The sequence below is a fragment of the Struthio camelus genome, chromosome 12, assembly GCF_040807025.1.
Source record: "Struthio camelus isolate bStrCam1 chromosome 12, bStrCam1.hap1, whole genome shotgun sequence".
NCBI lineage: Eukaryota > Metazoa > Chordata > Aves > Struthioniformes > Struthionidae > Struthio > Struthio camelus.
In genome coordinates, this window is record NC_090953.1 from 1268321 (window position 1) to 1292436 (window position 24116).

At 50.0% G+C, this 24116-nt stretch overlaps 1 protein-coding gene across 2 annotated transcripts in view; it reads right to left on the reverse strand.

Moving 5' to 3' along the window:
* Positions 1 to 24116, reverse strand: part of ADAMTS7 (ADAM metallopeptidase with thrombospondin type 1 motif 7) — a 106743-nt gene that overhangs the window by 17926 nt on the left and 64701 nt on the right. Inside the window, exon 24 of one of the 2 annotated variants that reach the window (XM_068958065.1) lies at positions 6938 to 8637. The exons of the other annotated variant lie outside the window; for it this stretch is intronic. Coding sequence (XP_068814166.1) covers positions 8474 to 8637 — 164 coding nt within the window. The 3' untranslated portion in view covers positions 6938 to 8473. Of the gene's footprint in view, positions 1 to 6937; positions 8638 to 24116 lie in introns of those variants that run through there. 2 annotated transcript variants of the gene reach the window in all.

Genomic DNA, 24116 nt, shown 5'->3' on the forward strand with positions numbered 1-24116 from the left:
GCTCTTTGGGGACTAAAATACTCCAGCTACGAGCAGGCGGCCGGCACGGAGGGACCCGCGTGAACCCGAGAGCCAGCGAAACGCAGGTGCTCCGACCCGGTGATCTAACTGCTTCATTGGACGAGGAAACGGTTTCAAAGTCATGGTGAACGCGTTCAACAGCCAACCTGCCCCAGCAGATCCCTGCTGTTTCTCCAGCGAGGTCGCAGCTCCTTCCTGCCTCCGGCTCCGGAGACGTCTGGAGGTGGCTCGGGGAGATGGGGCCGCGTCTCGCTCCGTTTTCCAGCTCGTCCCTTTGGGAAAACTTCCCGGCAGAGCGGGCTGAGCTCAGCCCCTGCTTAGTGCAAGTTTCCACCGAAAACCATCTGCGAGCTGCTTCCTCTGGTTAATCTGCGATGACGGACGAGACCTTGGGCTTGGCTCGGTTTAGGCGGCCTCGTTATTTCACTCGCGTCTAACGCTTCTGCTCGGCGCTTACCTCTGCGGTTCAGTCCTGTCCCCTGTCCTGCCACCATCGCACGGGGACAAACTTTGCTCAAAGAGCCAAAAGCAGAGGGCCAACGAGCTGCCGACGTCACGGCCGCGGGGCTGGGTGCTCGCCGTCCTCCGTCCCTCGTCCCCTGCTCAGCGGCACCTGCTTTGGGCTCCTTTCAGAGCCGCGAGCCGACCTCACCGGTTCCCGACTGGACCTTAGCCCAGCTCTTTCCCGTATCGAGCACTGCCCAAAACCAGGGAGCTCTCACTTCTTCTTAAATGCTTTAAATCACGCCTGCCACCTGCCTGCAGAAAGTTGGGCTGGATCCAGCTGCTGCGGAGACGGACGTCGACGGAGGCGAGGCAGACGGGGCCTGCCGGTTTAATCCTCGCTCCGGTAAGCGGGAGAAGGGCACGTTGAAAGGCCGCTGGACCAAGCGAGACAGGAGCGAGCGCCTCCGCGGCTCACGGCGGCGCAGCGGGCTCGGGGCTGCTCGGCGCTGCCTCGCGCTGCCCGGCCTTCGGCAGCAGTTTCCACCCCTGCGAAGCAACGGGCGCCGCACGCGGACGTGCTATTCAACAGGGAAACCAGCGGGGTCCGTGTCATTCCCCAGCAGCGTTATTCCAGCCCGTTTCCGGTTGCCCTGACATTTCCACTTTGGGAGATCTGGGGTTTTGGTTTAGATTTGAAAAAAAAAAAAGAAATGTGTGTATCTTGCAAATGATTTTTTTGCTGCTACTGCTCCCAGCTGACTGAAATTTGTTCAAACTGTGAGCATTCCCCTTTCCACGTGTCTATCTGCACATACTTAGCAAAAACTCTCGATGGCAAGATCCGGGAGGAAAAGTCTTTCGTTTCAGCCCATGTATTTCTGTAATTATAATGAAAATAGTCGCCTGACAAGATTTAAAAATCCCTCCCTAGGAGGAAGTGGCCTGGTTAACAGGGTGAGTTCCCTGCGCGTTTGTGCTAAACCTCAGAAAAACGGAAATGCCGTCTTTTAGCTTGGTTTGGGTTGCCTGCACAACGCCTGGGCCCCCAGGGCTGCCCCGGCCGCCTCCGGGCCCCGAACGGCATCTCCGCAAATCACTGAAAAACTCCACTTGAGGACTGATCAGCTCCAGAATCAATTTCTTTTTTGGAATACTTTCATCTTTAGTATTCCTTATATAGTTGAAGTATGTAAAAGGAAGAAGAGGAAAGCGTTTCTCTTGCAGTTTTAGCGCTGCCCTTCGCTGGAGGCCGTCTGCGCGTGCTCCAACTCTGCCTCCTGCAGATTTATGACGTGCTGGTCCAAAAAATGGCAACTGAAACCTGTGAGCAATTCTTTCCCTGTTTGGTAATTAGCAGCTGAAGATTAGAATAAATTACAGGAAACTTAGCTGAAATACCCTTTAAAAACATATTGTCTGTTCTATTTCCTCAGTGGAAAATATAGGAAAAGGCTTCTTACGAGCGCCGGTTCCAAAACTTACTGCTCAGCGCATACAGCTGACCTGCAGCTCTGCAAGGTGCCGTATGGGATACCTGCGAGAAAAGCAGGTAAAGGAAAGTTTGGATGTGCCACGTTTATATTTATTAGCTAACACAACTCAGCCCAACTACTAAGGCATTTTGGACACTGGATTATCCTGGGAACAGAGGTGCAATGCCAGGTGGAGTGAATAAATCTTTAAAATCTCGAAATCGCGTGCAACTCGGAGGAGATCCTGGGGATGGCAGCTTCCGGTGAGCATGAAGATTTATTTGTCTAAAATAGGACTCTTCTGTTTTTAATTTTCTGCATATGGATTTTGCTGAGTTTTATCGTTTTAGACATTTTCCATTATTCAGAATTTTGTCTTCCCCTCCCCATGATGAGTCCCCCCCGCCCCATCTTCCCTCCTTCACGAGTTGCTGAAACCCTTGGTGCTTTGCTTTCTTTCTCTCAGTTTTAAGGGAAGCCAGCAGAAGGCCCGTGTTCTGGAGCGTGCAGGGGCAGGCGACTGCGGAGACGTGCCGTGAGCGCCTGAGACGCGGGGAAGCGTCCCGCCTGGATCACATCCCGCCGGGCGGCCGGGGCGAGCAGGAGGGCTGTCCCCGCGGAGCCAGGCGCCGCTGCGGGAGCGGCCCAGCCTTTCCACGCATCCTGCTCTCCAGAGCAGGCATTTTGTTCTGCCGCGGGCAAAGTTCAGCATTAAAAAAAACAAAAAGCACCCTGAGCCGCGTTTCTGGGCTAGCTCTCCCTGGCTGGAAGCGGTGCAGGGGGAGAATCGCTGCCCTGAGTTTTGTTTAGAAGTTTGGGAAAAGCGCTCGGCAGCAAACGCTCCACCTGGCCGGGGCGGCGCGGGGCCGGCCCTTTCGACTTTGCAGCATTATGTGCAGGGCGCTGGTAAAAATACGAGGCAAACGCAAAGCCAGGCCTGGATCTGAAGTAGCTGCTTCTGTCCTGGGTCTGCGCTGGGTCCTGGGGCTTCTGCGGCCGACACGTGTCACGACACTCCCCGTTCTCAGCTGCTCTCAGCACACCTGAGAGGTCGGAGCTGTAGCTCCTACACGAAGAGCAATAAGCATCGCCAAACCGTATTCATACAATAATTCAACCATTTGAACTTCAGTAAAATTGCCCAAAGGAAAATAAGCTGTCCTTTGTTTGCCTTAAAGCCCAGCCGTCACAGCCAAGCGCTAAACGTGGCTCCAATTTAGAAGCGGTTTTACTTTGGGGCTCTGTTTATAGCAAGAGAAGTGATGAAATAACTCTGGACTCCAAAGCAGGCCGCTTCCTGAGCGCGCGAGGGAGAGATGAAACGCGTGCCAGCGAGCCGGGCCGCAAACCCAGGCAGCCTCGCCGAGGCATGAACATCTCCAATTTTGGGCTTGCTGCGGGTCGGGAACGCCCCGTTTCCCAGCCGCCGGGCGCCCGAGGAGCTCCCCGAGAGCAGAGCCCGCGGCTGCTGCCTCCCGCCCTCCCTCTCGCTTCCAGCGTCTCCAGGTGGTTTAAAAACAACTGTCCTTTCAGAGCAGCCGAGTATTTGCCAGAGATCTGGCTCGGGGGAAAAGTGCATTTAGGGTCTTTCCCAGCGCTGGTGCGCCGAGGCCGGTGAGACCGAGCGAGTGCCCCCGGGCAGAGGAGCTCGCGCGAAGGCCGGCAAGGGAGGGCAAGGCACAGCAGGACCTTGCTGTCCTGGGTGATCCACTTATTTCTTTGAAAACATGTTTTTAAATGTAAAAATAAATTCTATGTCTGTCTTGCACCAAAAAAAAAGAGAGCGTTCTTACTGATAAATCAGCTCTAAGACTCGTCGGCAGATCGGGGCTGGTAACTTCTCCGGTGCGGGATGAAACGCCGCGACGTGCCGTGCGCTGCGCTGCCCGGAGTCAAGCAAAGCAGCTGCCTTCTGCCTCCATCTTCAGCCTCCCTTTGACTTCCACCCTTTTTTGCAGGTAATCCCTGCTGATCCCTTCTCGCCCTATGGGACATGGTTTCCAGGAAGCCTCTCTTGTGAAATGCTGACCACGTACGAGCCTCCCGGCTGACGCTACCGCGTCGTGGTAGCGGTGATAGTGCGGGCTAGCGCTAAGACGTAACCATACACGTATAAACACGTATATGCAGAGGTGGCTGCGCCCGGAGACAGGCCAGCAGGTCTCGGCGCGTGGGCGCTGTACGCCGATGGAGGCACCGTCTGCACCACGCACATGCAAGAACACCTCAGCGACGCACAACTTTAAGAACAAGTCATGTGAAACAGGGGCCCTGCTCCAGCCTTGCATCGCCCTGGTGCCGGTTGCTGGTGTACTTAAGCTCAGCCGGCTTTGTTTAGAAGTGCATTGTTCCCCCCTCCAAAAGCAGCCCCAATCTCCCACGAACCCAGCGCACCGCTCGCAGCTGCCGGTGCGGGACGGCTGCTACAACAAAACATCCGGCAGCCTCTGACAGCTTAGCGGAAAAACCAAACGTTTTTCAAATGTGCCAAGTAAAACTGAGTGGACAAAGGTCAGAGAGACTTAGACTCGCGCTTTGCTATGGTCCACAATTGGTGGGATCCGTGTCTTTACTGTGCAGCAAATGAAGCATACGTGTTTTGCAGAGCTGGTCTCCAAAAGGGTCTTTCTGAAGTAATGAACCAAAAGTACCTTATAATGACAAATTGAATGCGTCCCGGTAACCACATATCCTGTATTTTTAATGGAAAGCATCATTTGGGGCTTTTATTTCTTAAGTGCTATTAATAGCTCGGGTGCTTGGGAGGCACGGAGGGCGAGCGGGCCGGCGGCCCAGGGGCGCCCGCCAGCACCGCTCACCAGGAGCCAGACGCCGGTGACCCGCGCGGGCTCTCAGCGCGGGGCAAGCCAGCAACCTTGGCACTGGCATCTAATAGCTTTTTTGCAAAGGGTTTACACTGGATGACTTCGGCTTTGTTTCGTTTGTTCGTTTGTTTTGCTTGGGGTCTGGATTGCAGGACAGTGGCCAATACTGATCGTGCAACTTGGTGACCCACAGACCTGTGACGGTTTTTCTTCAGACCAAGCAGACCTCACCTTTCCTGGTGACACTGGCGCACGAATAATGTGAGGGAAATGCGTGAACCTTTTAGGAATTACTAAAAAAAAAGGAAAGTAATGATTACTGAGAGCTGGCCTCAGTTCTAAGAGGAAATACTCGGTACAGCTGCACTTAGAAAGAAAAACCCACAGATGCCCTGAATGGCACAGGGCTGGGTGACAAAGACAAAATAGCAATCCATCTCTCATGCTGAAACATTTAGTATCTGTTTAGCAGAACAAAATTGAGTTTACTTTTAAAAAAAGTTCAGAGCTAGAAGCATTTTTGCTTCTCCTTCATGTTCTGTTCTAATTTATCTAGCAAAAAAGCTAAACTTGCCTTCTTTTTAAGCTATCCTTAGATACCTTAGGAAAAAGCACCTATTTCAAACATCTTTTCATTAATAACTACTTTCCTGCATTCATTTGCAGATTAGAGCAGCAGTTATTTCTACAGTAATGCCCCTCTTGTAGTAACCCATTAATAAAGTGGTGCTGGAAAAAAAAGGAATTTCAATTTAGTTGCGTGATTACAAGGAGCAAGCCAAAACATTGATACTAACAAAGCAGAGCAAGTAAATATCCATGTTTGCTCCTGGGAAAGACTTGGCTTTGTCGCAGGAGGAGGTAATGCGCTCTGTATGCACGTACGCATCCCTGTAGTTTAAAGTGGATCCTGATATTACACATTTTCAGAGCTAATGACGGCAGACATTTAGGAGCTGAATTGCATGAATTGTGCAGAGGTTTTCATTTACAGTTGCAGTCCACTTTCCAAATTGTAGATATTTCATTAAAAGAAAACGTTGCAGGTGTCTAGGCAAAACATGCGATTATTACTTAAAATGCAGTCTATCGTTATATGCTTGTAGGCGGCCAGACTCACCGTGTGGCTAAAATCCAGAGAAACGCCCTGGTATCAGGGAGCTGCGTACCGAGCAATGCAGCCTCGCAAGCTCTCCCGCAGCCTCGTGCTCACCAAAGACCTCTGCAGGGTTTCTGCTGTGGGGCTGATCGGTCGAGCTGGATGTTATCCCTGCTTTCGGGTCAAATTAATTCCTACTGCTTGTGGTGAGAGCACTTGGGAACCGGCTCCCCTCAGCCCTTTCCCAGAGCTCTGCACCGTCCCTAGGCTCTGACCTGGAGATGCTGGGTCTTTGAGACACGCTGCGGCTTGGCAGTTCTCGAAGCATTACATTAAATTAGCTTGGGGTTGGTCCCCAGAGGGAGGAGACCATCTCTGCAGCCCTGGAGGCGTCGAGCTCACGAGATCCATCCCGGGGCCGCCCTAGCTCAGGAGCAGTTTGCACTGTGCTCCGGGAGTGGCCGAGACGTCCTATCCGTTGTGGACTGGCCTCCTAAAGGCTACAAAGACAGCGAAATAACCTGGACCCTGGCACTGAGTACGTGACTCCGGTGCAACGTGGTGTATGCTGCAGAACGGCTGCTGGGGGCCAGCTGCTCTGCAGAGCAAACGCTTGCTGCTACCAACATCACCGTAATGCCACAGCCGTGGCCTTCAGATCTGCAAGTCGCCCGAGGGCTTCCATTATTTTACCCCAAATGCACAGAGCTCACATTTTAATCACACAAATCCCAATTTCCAATAGCAGCCTTAAATGATTTTCAGATACAAACTGCTTGCTCCTTTCTGTTGCAGCTGAGAAGGGGGTAATCAACTCCCTGCTGCTGGCAGTACCTAAACAGTCTCCACTTACCTGACTTTTCCCTGAAAAATTCTTTGCATTTCCCCAAGGGGAAGAGCAAATATGAAACCCTGATTTTTTTCCCTCAGTAACTGTTTAATTTAACATACTTGTGAGCTATAGCCATTAAAATCCAACATGTTTAGAGACTATTCCTCGGTAAAACCTAGGAGCTCTGGCGAAAGCATGGGACGGATGATGCCGATGAGAAGGAAAACAGGAAGGAACACAGTCTCTTTAAATATAAAAATTTACACCACATTGAAAGAAACAGAACACAAACGGTGAAGTCATGGACTGTGTTTTACATACAAATTACACACAGGAATTTCCCTTGTTATGTGACAGTGTACTGAAAGTTGTTTCAAATAGTACAAATTAAGAAGAAGAGAAATTCAGTTTGGACTATATGGCTGTATTGCACAACATAACTCATGCTGGGCTCGATCTTTTTTCCACTGAGTTCAATGCAAGCAGGATTGTGTTCACGGTCTCCCATTATTTGGGCATCTTTTACAGCCGGAAGAGTAATAAAGAAAGGAAGTTCTATCAAAATGCTCCTGACCCTCTTCCAGGGACCAGTCTAACAGCAAATCCTTCCTAGGACACTGGGGGATTAACATACGATCACTACGGGGGCCCTGGCAGGCCGGAACGGCGCCCGCTGCGGCGCCTCTCCTCATACAATACTGCGTATTCTAGTTAAAAGAATCAACTAACCTTAACAAAAATGAGTCTATATAAGCAGAAAGAAAGTTTTTAGCTTGGTAAGAACACAGAAAAACACCTTAACCAACCATTAAGCTTCTAAGCCGTAGCGGCATACGGAAATCCAGTTGTGTAGTTCTAATCCACTTTGCCATTTATGCCTTCATGAGGAAAAGCACAGAGAAGGTAAAATAGCAATTTAAACGCATTGCTCACAATTTGGGCCCAAAAAGTTTTCTGGCTCCTTCATAAATACACGCAAGGGCCTATACTGTTTGACTCCAAAACAAAGTTATCACCTCATTCATGCCTTGGAGTCCCTAACCCTTCCCTTCGCTCCGCAAACTGATTTGGGCACTTGCTTTTGCAGAGAAAGGCAGCAGCGGGAGAGGAGGGTGCAGAGCCCTGGGCACGCTGTGCGCCCGGTACTGTTTGCGCTGCCTTAGGCAGATAGCTTGCTTCCTCTCCTACCCGCTCTCTGTCTCCGTTTCTTAAATTATGGGTCTTCAGCTTCAGTGCATAAATATTTTAACATAAAATACAGAAATGGGCTGCCAGCTTCAAGTCCAGTAAGGAAAACAAAAAACTAATCAAAATGGTCAGCTACACTGGTGGAATGATAGATGCTCATTTTATATATATAAAAATAATAATAAAAGTCAGAGTTTTGTGCTGGCCTGCCAACACCATCAAGAGACTGAAAATATCAAATGATAGCACCATAAGCATTTCTGAGACATCTCCCCAGATTATTGCTGCCTTAAGTTTCCCTTCCCTAAAATGTTTTCCTGTTGATCATCTAATGGTAGGTGTGACCCCTCGAAATGGGAAATTGCTTCTGTTTCAGCTACTTGCTAGGAAACAGCACGTTTGTCATGGCCACCAGCAGGACCTGCATACCTAGTCCAAGCCGGACTTCATTTTTCAGACTCGTGGTTTGAGCACCGTCATAGTGTAGTGAATAAAGCAAATCGCGCCTTGCCTGTGTTTCGGAAGAGCACCATACAATTCTCCGAGGAGGAGCGGGGGCGCGCGGCCGGCGCGGGGGCCGTGCAGCACGTCAGCGCCGGGAGGCCCGCTGGTCGCCGCGCTCCCGCGGGCTGGGGCCGGGCTGGCGGCAGGTGCGGCAGCACTGCATGCGAACCGTGGCGAGCGGGCATCTTCCCAGGAGCCGGAGGGTCTGGCAAAAACCGAAGGTCAAGCGGTCGCGCTCGCAGACGAAGCCTGGCGGGGGGGAACACGGGGACAGCGTTACTGCTAGCGCGGCTAGGAGAGAATTAATTTTCCTGGGCATTGTGTTTAGATTATTTCCAAAACTGAAATCATCCGCTCCATTTCCTGCAGGTGTCTCACAAACATCAAGCCCTGCTTCGAGGACGGACTTTGTTTTGGGAACTATTACTCAGCAGCCAGATTGCGGTACCTCGCTCGCTCGCTCGCTCGCACGAGGGGGGAGAGCTGCTCCAGCTGCGGGGACGGCCGCGGGTGACGCAGCACGCTGCCGGCCGTCACCGTCTCCTCGCTGCGGAGGGGCTGCGGAGCGCGAGAGCCCCCGTCGGGGCGGGGGCGGCTGATGCCCCCGGAGCGACGCGCCAGCGCAGCCTGCCCGGGGGGATGCTCTCGCACGGGGAGCGCGAGACGCGAGCGCTGCCGCGCCGAGACCGGGCCCCGGCCGGAGAGCGGGGCGCCGCGGGCCGGCCGGCGGAGGAGGAAGCCGTTCCCTCGGGGCCGGGGTTACTCCCTCTCCCTGCTCTCTCCACACGCGGTCCTGACTCCGTGAGGCCATCGCTGCCGGATCAAACACACGGCGCGAAGCTGCGGCTCTCATTACTGACCGCGCGAGAGACCCGTCACCAAATACGCATACGTTATAAGCATATAGGGGTGGTGCTCGATTTAATTTTTCATTCCTCTGTTTCCACTTTACGTAACAGCAAACACGCGCTTCGCTTAGCCTCCAGCATCTTACGCGATTGCGTAAGGCTCCATTACATTTCATCAGCGCTGTCTAATTTTACTTCCTGTAGAAACGATTAAAATAAATTACAACTCTTCTTTTAGAAGGGGCAGATCAGGTCCTTGCCAAGGCTGACGCATGGGGCCGACAACCTGGCGGCTCAGCCCGGGCGGCTCGGCCGCGGGAGACCCCGCTCCCGCGCCGGGGGAGCACGCAGCGGCCTCAGGAGGCGACACAACAAAACGGGCTTTTTTCTTCCTCGGGACACTGTTCTCCACGGCAAGTCTTGGCCGTGGGCACGGAGCCGGGGGGCGGCTCGCGGACCGTCGCTCCGCGTTGCCTCCGTTGGGTGAACAAAAGGTTTTGTTTAGGGAAAGGCCGATGCCCTGATTCCCACAAGAGCAAACGTGATCTTTGGTGGTTAATGCGAAGAACGCAGCAGACGCAGAACACGGAGGCGCTTCCTCCCGCCTCGGGTTTCAGTACGCCCCTTGGCCCCCCAGCCCGTCGGCAACGAGGTCACTGTGCTGTTCTAAAATTAATTTGCTATTTCAGTAGAGGTATTTCCTCTCTTCCTCTCTAGCAACAGCTATTTCTGCAGGGCAATAATTTCTCTGTAGCTTGAAAAAACTGTTTAACACCGACGAAGCCCCTAAGCGCCAGCTGCTAGGTGCCAGTGAACGGCGTGGCTGCGTGGCGCGGGGCCGCTGCGCGCGGAGTCCTTCGGCCAGCGCTGGCTCCGCGTTTTCCAGCCCGGTCGGCAGGGCCGCGCGGGATGGTGCGGGGCCGAGGCCGAGACTGGCAGGAACCGCGGGAGCCCAATTCCCCAGCTTCCCCTCCTGCCCGCGGTGAGCGGCCCAGGCAGGGGCTCGCTGCAATTTAATGCCGTGAATTCGATCCAGGTCTCAGAGAAGTTGCTATAAACCCTCTGCCCTGCCGAGCCCCTCTGACAGGGCAGGGTGCACAGAAAGGACTACAGTGATTTGGGAAAAGGGAATAATTTGCTGGTGCAAAGCCCCACTGGGGTTACCGTAAGTATCTCCCGCGGCCGGCGCCCGGGCACGCCAGAGCATCCCGCGTTGCAGCCCAGCTTCTCCTCAACGCCAAGAGCCCCTCTGCAGCGAGAGTCGCGCTGGAAGGCTGCAGGCGTCAGGCACCATCCCTTGCATGACAAATTACCCCTCCTGCCAAACTCGTACACCCTGCTGTCCCTCAGAACTTGTCTCCAAATTCTGTTCATGGAAACAGGTTTTTCCGTGCTTAGACAGGCCCTGCTAGCACGCATTTAACTCCGAGAGCGCACAGGCCTCTCAGTCCTGCAAACTGAGATTCCTCTTGCAAAAAAATCTTGCAAAATGGAATCCGCTCTGCCTCCTCCGTGCAGCGTTTGTCCCGGCAAAGCCAGGCCACGACCTCGCTCACCGCGGAGTGACAGCTTCCTCTGCCGGTTCTCCCTCACCGAAGATGGTTGCTGCTCACAAGCCAGCACCAGGCTGGGACAGCAGAGCACACAAATATTCACCTTTCGTCCCATTTGCACACGTTGCAGGCCACAGGCCTATTGAGGCATAATCCTAAAATACCTTCAGAGTCTCTGATGAGAGAGAAAAACCTCATCACACACCAGCCCAGAGTAACTTCCGTGCCACACACAAAGCTTTCTGATGGCAACAGGGAGAGAGCACCAGCCGGTATTCAAACTGCACGTTAAAAGGCTGATAGCCCCTGTTTAATGCACTTATATCTCACTCATTTAACCATGTAAAACCGTTTCACCTTTGCAGGGTTTGGTAATCATTTACAATTCAACAGGGTATGACCTCTGGGCAACTCACACCCGCTGGACATGACAGGATTATACAGTCATGACGTTTTGGGTTGCTGGTTTTGAAAGCGACATTGAGTGCAAGAGGGAGAAGACAGCGACGGCTCCTGGCAGGCTCGGAGCCGGGGCTGGCGCGCTCCCTGCGGGGAGTTACACACTGCATTGAACAGAGTAAACGTAACACAGGTAAAAAGTCCAAGGAGTTTAGGAAAACTCCGTTGAAAATATGCCACGTACTGATAGGAATCTAAGCAGCACTTCAGAGGTTTAGTGCTCCGGCCTGGAGGGATGCCATGCTGAGGTAGACACCCACTGAGCGCTTTTATATTTTTAGTATGCAGCCACTGTACCTCGCTGTGCTTGCTTCTGCTAACGAGCCTTCTGCTTATCAGACCTGTCTTCCTAGAAAGTTATTTATAGGTCACAACCAAGTTACCTCCTACCTTCTCTTGAATGAGCTGAAAGGATAACGCTTCTGAAGTCCCTGGAAGGTAACTTTCCAGGACTAAAACTGATGGGTTAGTTCTTTTCTGATTCCTTTCCAACATGTCAACACTCTGGAAGCTGATATGGAAACGCCAGGAACTGCATTACTGCAAGCTGCGTACAGACCGAACACCATCTGTCTGCTTCTACGCGGTACTTCTCTTCGTACAGCGTGCTATGGGCGAAGGTGTGATCCTCCTGCACAACAAAACCTCAGCTGGCTGTAGCAGAGGGTGGAGGTTACGCATCCACCCTCCGCTAGAGAGATTGCTCTAACTAGCTTACTGACCTTAGATTAGACCCTGGAGCAGGACTATGGTTTTCAAAAGCATTTTTATACAATGAAGTCAACGGGAGTTGTTGACTGCTAATCACTTTTCCAGATCGGACCATACTTTGGTTTAACTTAGTGTCTTAGCATGGATGTGTGCATGTGTGTGTGTGGCGGGGGGGTCAAACTCGGCTCTGAAAATCTTGGCTGAGCTTCTGGTTCTTCCCTGGAATTTGTTCTTGGGCAAGGAAAGCCATATCATGTACTTAATTTTTGCAGTCCTTCAGGGAGGGTCCATAAAGGATTAATTGATTTTTCATTTAATCCTTTTATTGTTATTTTTTCTATTAACAATTTTTTTTAATAATCCTAACACTTCATTTGAGTATACACCCCAATCTTCAAGTATGTGCCAAATTTTAGTCTAATGAAATAGCCTAAAGCAGGGCTGTTAAAACCCAGGCTAAGCCAGCACATTAGAAATTGAAACCCCAAACTTTTGAGGTTGTTTTTTTAAGTTGGTGAGGAAGTCGCTTTAAATTTCATTTAAGCTTCTGCCACACAGACCTAAGCATTTACTTTTATGCTAGGGAAAAATAAACTTCCTGGTACAGGTTTTGTAAAAACAAGGAAAGGTTGAGTTTAGAGCTGAGCTAGCAAAACGAGAGCATTAAGCTCCTGACCTCTGGCCTTTGCAATGCTCTCAGTGCCAGTTCCGAATTTAACAAGTATTATCCCTGGCTACTGCTTCTTTCATGGCCTGAGGTACCCTCCTTTGGGAATGAATGCAAAAGAAGCTATCACATTTAGCAACTTTATGGTAGCTAACATTAGAGATGGAGTAACCGGTAAGCGTGCATATGCTGTATGCTTAAATGCTGTGCTTGTCCGTCTCACTTCTATAGCTCACAGATAATGTTGTCCCAGCACAGCTTTGGTGCTCAGAGCCCTCCCTGACGGCCCTGTGGCTCTGCAGCGCTGCCGATTCCAGCCAGCTGCCAGAAGGCATTAGGAAGAGAAGGAATTTATTTATGCATCTCACGTACTGTGAGGCTCACTGGTGTTTACACGATATGCCTAGTCTTTGCTTTCCCTTTGTGCCATGAAAAAGCAAATCTCTCCTGGAGCAATTCACCACTGCTAAAGCCCCATCCTTTTCTCACCACGCACGTCAACTCGCGCAGGCTCCCAGGCGATCCCCCAGCGGGCTGAGGAGCTGGGCGCTGCGGGACCACGGCCCCGGCCATGCAGCCATCTTGAATTGGGAAAAGATAACTCATTTTGGGACAGGCAAATCAAAGATTTTCAGGCCATTGGGAAGCAGTCTGTGCAGGAGGAAGGAACAGATCTGAACAGATCAAACGCATTTTGCTACGAAGGAAGCTGAGCTCGGCTCCCACTTCGGAAAACCAGGCCGGCTGCATGGGCTGCCGGCACCGGGGTCGCGGCTCCCCTTTCCTGACTGCAGCTAGACCCACGTGTGCGTCTAGCTGCTCTCAGGCTGTGCTGAACCGCTGCTTCATGCGAGTGCTGCCTTGGCAGGCTGCTTTATTTAATCTGTTAAGGGTACTGTGTTTCCTCTTTAAGGCAGCTCTATCTTTCCACCCTGCAGAAAAGTTCCCCCTGTAGAGATACAGAGACCATGCATGCAGATCAGGCCAGTGCCTTTCAGGAGGTTAAGAGGGATCATCTTTTTTTGTAGAGTCTGTGGATCCAAAGACAGACAGAGGTTCTCATTTCCTAAGAGCTGATGCAGAGCCAGAACTGAAGGACTTTTCCTAAACTCATGAGAAATGAATGCATTGTCTTTCACCTCATTCTCAGGAATGAAGGGAGGGGGAGAAAAAGCCACTCTGCTTAAATGAGTTGCTGAAGATGACCTACGGCTGCCTCTCCAAAATATGAAATCAGTTTAAATATGCCGTATCCAAAGTGTCTCAAAACTGCTGCAGGGTTGCATTAACTCCACAATGAGCAAACAATCTCCTTGCAGCAAACCAGGCTTGAGCAAATGGCCATTTTGAGACTACAGATCCTTCGATTCGTTTGCTTCTATTTTTTTACACAAAGATTGAAAAGGATAATGGCATTTCGCAGTGCTACTGAGGTCTCTATTTCAAGATGAAGGGAAACTGAATCTATGGGAAGAGCACAAGGAGCGTGACTGCTTGAAGCGGGGCAGGGAGCAGGCGTTAATGCACGGCTGAGTTCACTATTCCTCAAGCCATACGTAAAACACTGCTTCTTCACTTCTGGCCTCACTTCCCTCATTTTAGCACTTCAAGAGCAAGCCCAATAGCCTCTCTGTTAAAGGAATTTTTTTGGTCACCATGTTACAAGCCAGCATCCTGGCTGTTCTTTTCTGTACCTCTCGCAGGAAGGCTGCTAGCTTTTCCACTACACACAAATGTGAACACAGATTTGGTAAGTGCTGCTTTGCGGGTGCAACACTTCATGCTGTTTTCTGTTCTTAACCTGGACCTGGGCTACGCTTCATTGCAGGCTCATCCCTGAGTGTCTAGGCCACGCAGTAAGCACAGCTCTGCAATGCAGCCGCTCGCCCTCTCCTGCTCCAGCCCCGCGACGCTGGCAGGTAGGTCAGCGCTCCGCGACGTGCGGGTCTGGGGAGGGATCTGCAGTGCACAGCACCGGGGCAGCTCTGAAAATCATTATCTACCCATCTGAAAAGGCCAGAACAACATTGTCTGGGCAAAGGGGCAGCCAGGAACTGTGGCAGCTCCTGTCCTAGTTCCAGCTCTTGCCTCACGTCCTGTACCTCACCCCCAAAGGGGAGCAAGGAAAAAATGCCTTTGATGTATTGTGGAATGTTTTCAAAAAAGTTAAGTAAGGGTTAATCTTTTGTTGTTCAGATTAGGCTTTGCTTCCTCCCTGAAAGGCTCTTATCAAAGGCTTCGGGAAGAGGCTCCCTCATAGAGACCTTTGAGAGCCAGCAAGGGAGCCCGAGGCTGCGACCAGCCCGCCCGGGGCCTCAGGGGCTGCGTCCCCGAGCACCAAGCTCCCTGCGCCTTCGGGCCCAGCAAGGAAAGCAGAAGATAAACAGATGCTTTTAGCCTCCTAATTGGTTGCACTGGACACTTAGGTCCATTGCGGTTTATGCTTTCTAAAGGTTAAATCTCTTTAGAGTTTGCCAAGGAGGAGGGGAGGAGAAGCATCTTCCACAGCAGCTTATCAAAACCAAGGTCATTTACATAAGAAGTATGCAGGCATTATAATAAGCAAAAACCTACTGTTCTTACTTGGGAAAGGAAACATGCCTTTGCTGTTCCATGTGCATGATTATTACGGTTTTTTTCTTACGCTACCACTCAGCGACCAAGCGCTTAACTGGAACTGTGCTGTGCCAGCTTGCTGTACATGCATAAAGTTGTGGGTCGGAGGGTGAACTGTTTTCGGAAGTGTTAAGCAAGATACGTACAGCAAATCTACTGCTTTGTTCATACATTTGCATCAACTTGTTCAATAGGAATGGCCAATATAGTGGAGGTCCGAACTGACTATGCCAGGCTATTTTACTGAAAGCACATTCACAGATAAATCTAAAGTGTGCGACATTCATCGCTCCTAAATTTAGTAAAAGCAGGGAATCCTGTTCCAAGCACCTATTCTCCATTGACTACTGTTGTTGGTTAGCAGTAAATAAAGGGAGGTTAATGACTCATTCAGCGTTACTTCCCTGTCTTGCAAGTAGGATATAGACTTACATGCTCAGATGACAGAAAATTAGAATTTGCTGCAATTATTTCTAGTATGTATCCCCTGTGGGCAAATTTAGCTATATACAGAACCATGAATAATTTCATTTCCTTACTCAAAGCAAGAAGAAATATAATGTTTAATTGCTAATTAATTCTGAGGCAACTAGAAATATAGCCAAACACTACAATTAGCCTGAAGCACAGGAAACAGCTGAAGAAGAAAAGGAAACGGTGTGTCCGTAATTCACCCAACCCCATCCTTTGTGCGAGAGGGTCGCCCAGGAGGGAGGGCTTCTCCTGCATCGCCCCGGTCACAGACTGACCGGACTCTGTCCTAAATCCAGAGCTCCTTGTGCCCACTGCTCCCGTCGCGATACAACACTGAATTTCATTCCTTCCCGCTGATTTCAAATATTTGTCTAATTTCCAGAGTAACTGTTTATGGCCAGTTTATACATATTTGTTCTTGTGCCAACAGTATTCTTTACCTTAATCCCTTTCCTTCTGTGGTATTTAATGCCTGAGATATTTACAGGAAATAATCCCACAAATCCCCCCTCCAACATGTCTTTGCTAGGCTACAGAAAGGGAGCTCTTTTGGCCTGTTCTCCCGATCTGCATTTGCCTGCTTGGTTTTAATTTGGGGAGGTTCCGCACCTAGAGAGTATCAAATCTGGAGAAACAGGCATGAGGGAAATAACGAGTTTTGTGAGACTTATCATGCTGAGCACCCCTAATGTGTGTGAGGCCTTTTTCAGACCAAAACAAAGACAAGGCTCATCCGGGCAGCAGTCCTCACCCTGCACCTCTTGGGCCACCTGTGTTCAGACAGGAGGAAGAGCGTGGGCAGCTCCTCACCCTCCTCTTAATCTGGCACCGTTTGTGTCCGAGAAATCCCTTTTCAGGAAGATCTGACATTGTCTCCGTCAGTGAGTCAGCGAGAGGTGTGGACGTGGGACTGCCAGTGTAACTTCTATATTTCCTTTAGCAAGTTTTGCTTCCAGCAAACAGGTAATTGCTGATGGGGACAGGAGAGAAAGGGAACAGACCTGACAGCAAAAGGCACCCGTTAGCGGGGTGTTTGGGTTAAGTGAGGTATTGAGTGACAAGGCACATTAATGGCCTTCTGTACACCTACTCTCCTCTTTACCTGGTATGTTTATACTCCTGAACAGGATAACAATGCTGAGACATCCCAGCTGCAGGTCTTAACTCTTGGGTACAGCTGATCTTCCCTCCTGACACTCTTTGCAAAGGCACTTTGCAGTAAATCCTAAATAGCAATCTCCTCACTGCAACACAGAAATATTTATACTAAGCAGCAGAGAAGGGCCTGCTGCTGAGTTGCTTTTGTAAAAAGCTACGCCTTTGAAACATGCTTTTAAAAAAACGCTCCCATCTCTCCAGGTGTAGCTGTTACAGAGAAAAAGGCAAGATGGAAAAATAAACTCAGGGAAAAGATGAGCCCGACCCACAGAAAGGGAACCAATAACTATGCTGCCTTTCTTAGTGATGTCCTCCGCTGTCCTGGGGCTCTGCACGGAGATGGCACAGCTCCCAGGGAGAGGAAAGTGCTCAGACATTTCTGAGCAAAGTGTTTTTCCCCCCAAGTTCCCATGGGCATGAGTGATTTCCAGCCCTCCCCGCTCAGGCTCTCCGCTGCCCGATGACCAGTGCGCACCGCGCAGCCGTGCCCGGGAGCACCGGCCACAGCACAGCAGCTCCCGGGCATCTCGGACACAGAGCGGATGCAGCCTGGGCAAAGCGTGGTGTGCACCTGGCATGCAAACCCCTCTCCTTGGGCTCCGCGCTGGGGTGCTGCACCCACTGACACACAAAACGAGGTTGGATTTCCCTGTGGACCCCCGAGGCTGGAGCTAAGGTCTGCACGCAGCTGGCTAGGGTGCTCCAAGGGGGCAGAAAAACAACATGGGATCAATCCAGGATAGAGCTGTAAAGCCACCGCTACCGGTTACTCTTGCTGGAGCACATGTAAGTCAGGTCCCTCCTCTACTTAAACAGGGTTAGCGAGCTGGGGGTCCCTGCTGTGCAGGCTGTGCTGCTCCTGCTAAGGACGACGCCAGCTCCCTTTTCCTCGTCAGCCGGCCACAGCCCTAGGCTGCACTCCCGGACGCACGAAGGGGTTATTTTATCTTTAACAGATGATGCCTGAACAAAAGAGATCATGCACACGCAGTCACTACGTATCTTCGGCATTCACAGTGCCAAGAGGGCTGCTTCTCTGCTTACCCATTAGCATTTTCCTCTAATACAAAGTAACTACCGCTTTTGTGTTTTAAAACTGTTGAACCTGCTAGATAAAAAGCCTTCTGTTGCTCTCCAGCGCTCACATGGGACCTGCTTCCTAGCTCATTTCCAAAATGGATATAAAATGAAGTGTAATATTATAGCACAGAAATAAACATACTGTGTTTTTTTCCCCTCAGTTTCCTGCATAAGAGTTACAAGAAATTATCTGGTAAGAGGAGTGGTTAATGTGGGTGTAGCAGCACTGCTTGGGCTCAGAGCGTAGGCATGGATGCAATTCAGACAGCAACAAGCTTTCCTGAGACAAACGCTGGCCTTATCTCTCTGGCAGCCTTGTCTGTATTCCAGCCAATCTGTTCCTGCTCTTATCGTCTAGGAACTGTTGTCAAAAGGAGAGACGTCCTTCTCGCTGCCCTGGAAGTGAGCTAGAAACAGCAGGGCTTTCCTTGCTGTCATTCACCCATTTAAAAGTGAAGCTCAGCTAAGCGACTGGAGACGCTGCACCTCTGCACAGCCCCAGCATGTGATGTTCGGGCGAGGTCAGATTAATTTTAGGACTGGAAGCTGAATTCCAGCATTTGAAAAGTGTATGTTTTCCATTCACTCACAGACAGCTGTTCTGTAGGTGTTTTTCTTCTGCTCCCTCTGAGAGTTTCTTTCTCTTGGGCGAGGACAAAGGCGTCTCGTTTTTCACGCTGGTTTAGTTCCAGGCATGCCTGGAGCAGCTCCTGCCCACGGGAGGGCATGCTAAGCCTCTCTCTGGTTTTGCCCAATGAGAACGCAGATACGAGTGGATGATGGTTTGTGCAAAAGGAATGTGGAGTTGAAATGGTTTCAGAAAGGCTCAGGAGCAACTCCAGATGCCACCTTGCAGCGCCAGGGCACCCAGCGGGGGACCCCGCGCGGGCCTGGAGGCAAAAGGCAGCAGCCAGCTGCTCCTGCGTGGGGACCGGCCAGGATGCAGAGACTGGGTCCAGCTCCCAGCTCTCAGACAGAGCCTCCTGCCTGGGATCACATTTGTTTGTGTTCCTCATCTTTGTAGGCAATAAAATACATGTCCTCAGGCTTGTCCTCAGGACATTGCAAGGACTCATCCGCGTGCCGGCCAGGCTCAGATGCTCCAGTGCTGGAGCCATCTGAGGACAGAGACAACCTTATCTTTTTTGCTCACAGCTGGATGCAGTTGTAAAATTACAGGCACATTTAAAAATAACATCTGTGTAACCATCAATTAATTTATAATCTAGTGATATAACAGGATTCTGGTTTTAATTAATTCTGACCTTCTTTAATTGAAGAGAGCTGATTACCAGCTGAGATGTTTGTTTACATTTGATCTGTTCTGCCTCTTTTAAAAATTCATCTGATCAAGTGTTTAACATTTAAACTCTACTGAGTTTATTTGCCTTTTTGAGTCCCACATGATCATAATTGCTCACAAAGAGAAATACATGATTTTGCTGGTATCATTGCACTTCATTTTACAGATAGAGTCTCCTTGTACTTCTAACATAAACATATGAATCACTGCAGTCTTCATTCATCTTGTGCAATAAAGATCCCTTAAAACACAGGAAAAGGCTATAGTTTACGTTCATGCCTTTTCTGGGAGCCTTTGCTTGTGGATTTACACATCTGTGATTTCCTGCCATGTGAAAGTTTTGTTCCTCTTCATAGTTTGGCAGTCTGAAATGAAATATTTGTATTTCCAATAGGCGTTTCCTGCCCTGGGGTATAGCCAGAGCATTTATGGCATTTCTAATCCAGAATTTTAACATTTTTAATATAGATATTTGTGTGCTTCCTACATATCTAAATTGCTATTCTGGTACAACCTTGACTACGCCGAGCGCTCATATGGCTCTCTTCACTAAGTCCAGCACAGAAATTTTCTCTTGAGAAAAACAGCAAGAACCATACATCAATTCTGGAACAAGCCTGACTAGTTATTTCTTAAATATTGAACTGCTCAACAGAATTGCCAATGTAGCAGCGTCAGGCAGCCGCCAAGGAGGAGGCGGGAGCACGGCGGTTGCAAAGCCGCCGGCGTCCCTACAAGACTGCTCCCGGGAACGCGGACGCCAGATCGCGGCAGCTCTCTTCAGCTGAAGCTAAGGGCGCTTTCAGAAAGCAGAAGAATGTTCTTCCCTGTGAGCATCAAACTGCTGAAAAGGAGCAATTTAATGATTGAAAGAATCGCAGTGGCCAATGGTGGCAATCTCTGCTGTAAAGCTCTATGTCCTGCATAGAGATGAGGTCTCATACTGGCATCTTCTCTGCTCGTCACACAGGGCTGGGGCTAAAATCCCAGGAATTCAAAAGAAATACTGCAGTCTTCCCCAGAAGAGGATTTAAGAGGAAAAAACACTCTCCAGTCACATCATGAACGCCTGCCTCTATGTGGTACCTGATTCTGTCTGGGGATCCTCCCCATGCTGTGCTGCCCAGGCCCAGCTGCCTCTTGTTGCACTGAAGATCTACCAGTCCAACCCTCGTAGGCAGCAGGAGCCATGACAAGGATAAAACCAGTTCTCCAGATACCATGTTTCTCCAGGGGAACCTCGCTCATCAAGACCACAACAGCAGTGAAAGCATGAGTTTAAAGCACTGTAAAAGTGGTTTTCCTTTTGCAAATAAAGGTGATCAGGGCCAATGAATGAAGCTGTGCTGATTTACTTTCTCTCAATCTTGTAAAAGTGCAAAATTTGCTTGAGGCAGTTACTGAGATGTAAAAACGCCTGAATTAGTTTTCTGCTTGCCTACCTCATGGATTTTTTTCCCTTGCTGAATAATATGATCAGTACAGAAGCTATTGGAAAAGATGAGAATAAGTAACTATGGGAAGACCTGCACACCCCGCGTCCGGAGGCAGAGCTCCAGTGGCGCTGCCCACCCACCGGCAGCATCCTGGGAGCAGCGGGCGGCCCTGCTGCTGCACGGTCTGGCCGTCCGTCTGGCCGGCACACCCCATGGCTGCTGCCGAGCTCCTCGACCTCGGGCGCAGGTAGCATGCAGCCCGCCCACACGCGCTGCGCTAGCTCTCAGGCTGCTCTTTGTTAAATAAAACTCCTGGGGGTTTAATGTTTCTTTCTAGGCAGACAAAAAGCTTTTTTCCAGACACATTAAAAAGATAAGGTTGATTAATGATTAACATGCTATTATCACTGACATCTAATCCACTCATTATATTGCTTTTCCTTTTAAGTGCTGTTAACCCTTGCAGCCCACAGAGATTTCTGGCTAATAGGAAACTGCCTGGTACCATGGCACATATTTCTCTGAGTGAAGGTGGAATGAGAAAGGAGTAAACTAAGTGCCTGTGATATGGGAGAGCATCGTGTCTGCAGCCAGAGTAGGTAAACTAAGCTAGCAGATAGCGTGCATTGCTCATATGAAAGATGGGACTAACTCACCGGAGCATCTCTGCGAACGTATCCAAAGACCTCCAATGACTGGCCTTTTATGTGACTTTCCAGTGGTCAGTCCGTGCTTGTTTTAAAAGTCTTACGTTCTGGGACTTTATCACTAAACAGCTTTCTGATGGTTAGAGGGCTTACTCTCTTGATATTTAGTTCTGGCTTCCCTTCTCTGAATCATACCTTGCCGTTATATTGTGTCACTGACACCCCCCATGCACATACTTCCAGCCGCCCGCTCAGGTGAACGCTGTACCAGGGCCTGTGCTGGTGCGGTGCCGCTGGCTCTGACGGTAATGCCCTGTTCACATTCCTGCCAGGAAAAGCACACTCAGCCCCTCGACGTCTGAATGCCCCGACATTTATAGATGGTTATAATGCTCCCACTTAATTATTGATTAGCTAAATTAGTCTTATACTGTTTATGTATAAAACACTCCCTCCAGCTTGCAATAGATATCGAACGCTTTTTCTGAACTGCCTCCAATTTTGCTACATCTTGGCTCCTAGAACAAAGCAAGCTCTTCTGCATGTTGCCTCCCAGCACATCCTACTGCAGCATGAACACAGACCTGTCTTTCTTTTTCCTGACATCCTGCACCGCAACCCAACTGCTAATGAGCCTCCCACTTTTATATATAGGGCTCTTTCAGTGTTACGGCTTTCAAGTTTTCTGCTTCCCACTGATTTGACTGCATGCAGCTTATCTTCCCACAGATACATTGATTTTTAGCAGGCTGACTCTCATTCTCGTTTTTCTTTCTTTCAGCCACTCTCATCACTATCCTCGCTGCAGTTGCCATCAGTTCTCTGTATAGCAGCATCCCTGAACGTCACTGGCACATGCTAACTCTGGAGCTTGACACTGTGCTGTCTGTGATTAGCCCTGATTTCTGGCACAGCAGCAAGTTCAAAATCCATGTGATTGCGCTCCAAACTGATTTAATGTTGCAGAGCAGATTTTGGGAGACATCAAACCAATTTCTCTCCTTGGCTTGGTGTACCCCATATCTCAATCTACTGTCTTCCTTCTATTTACTCATTTAGTACTTCAAATAGAAAAGCAATCAAGGCTGTCTGGATTGAATCGCTCTTGATAAACTCTGACTGCTCCCTGTCCCGAGCGGTGAAGCTTAGGAAAGCCCAAACTGAATGTGCCCAGCCAGAGGGTCGGGTTCGGGGCAGCTGCGGGCAGATGGGTGAAAAGGGTCGGCAACCCTTCTCCCCACGCGGCTGGGTGTCACACCTGCGCATAGCTCTCCCCAGCACCTGGCCCTGCTTGCTGCCGTCCCCCACCTTGCCCTCCGCACTTGCCGCCACGCCGGCGTTCGCTCCTGGACGATGCCCAGTGGCCTCTGCCTGGGAGCCGAGCGGCACTGCTCCGCCAGCCAGCTGGGAGAGTGCGGCGCACATCCTGCCCACGGAAAAAGTAACTGAGTTTTGCTCGTCTCTCAGTGCTGCCAGTTATTGCTGGTGCCCTCCTGTAGGCTATCCTGAGGGATTCACAAGTTGAAATGTGGGGAGAAGAAAAATAAAGAACGAATCTAAACTTGGCTAGAGAAAACACTTACAGCTACTGGACCCAAAAAGGAATAGTGTTCTTATACGCCCTTTAACTCATTTTACAGCATGGCTTAGAAGAGACCAAACAGAGCACACAACCAGTCCAAAGCACACCTGCCAAATGCCAGCTAACACAGCGGCGTTTAAAAGTCATTAGCTCACAATATGCCAAATAACAGCGTGCTATGCCCCTTTATATTGCTGTGCACCCCTATATCTCGTGGCAAAACTGTGGACTCAGCGAGTTTCTGACTGGTTGTCACTACATCAGCCTGAACTGACTAGCCCTGTACAGGCGTACGGGCGTCTCCAGCTCCTGTAGAAGGTGGTGCTGGAGGAGCGTGTATCCCTCCTGCGTAAACCTGGGACGGAGGGCGGCCGCCCTGCGAAGGGCTGCCGGGCAATTCATATGGGGAGCTCGCATGTGCACGGGTGCTCCGTGCTGCACGCATGTGGCCTTCCAGCCTTGCAATGAACATGGGGACCCTCACGAGGCTTCAGCACTTTTCACATTCAGCAATGCACAGTTTCTGTAAATCTTGTATTTCTCAATTACCACTTCTACCAATCTTACATAAAGTAAAATGTCAAACCCAGCTTCACTCTCCTGCACTCAGAGCACCGTGGCATGATCCAGACACACATTTAGGCAAGGCACGTAGGCAATTAGCTTCCAAAGTCTAAATCCATCTCCTCTAAACCAAGCTGGACTATCTTTCGGGTGACTGCTTGAAATGGCAAAGCAGCACTGCATTGTGCGTGCTGCCTGGAAAGCGGTAGATAATTAACATAAATCAGCATATGCCACTAGATCAGAGAAGTTAAATCCACAGAGGATTTGACTCAGATTCTATTATAGCTGGTGGGAAGTTTCACATCACAGCAGCGCAGTGATACAAGAATCTAAGTGCAGTTTTATATTAATCTGCCGGCAGAGATATTTAGTGTATGGTGTTAGATTATTAGCAAGGGTAAGCACTGGTAATAACAAGAGTACAGTTTTTTCATGGCATTTTGTAATGACATCTGAATTGTATGTGGTTCTAATTGGGTTTAAGAAGTGCAGCGTTTTTCAGGCCTATAAACATAATTGCACTAACCTATAGAAGGAATTTAATGGAGATACTCATTGCGGACACGACCTCCTACTCTGAAGGTAATATTCCTTAACTAAAAGCTTGGGTGATTTTTACAACAATCT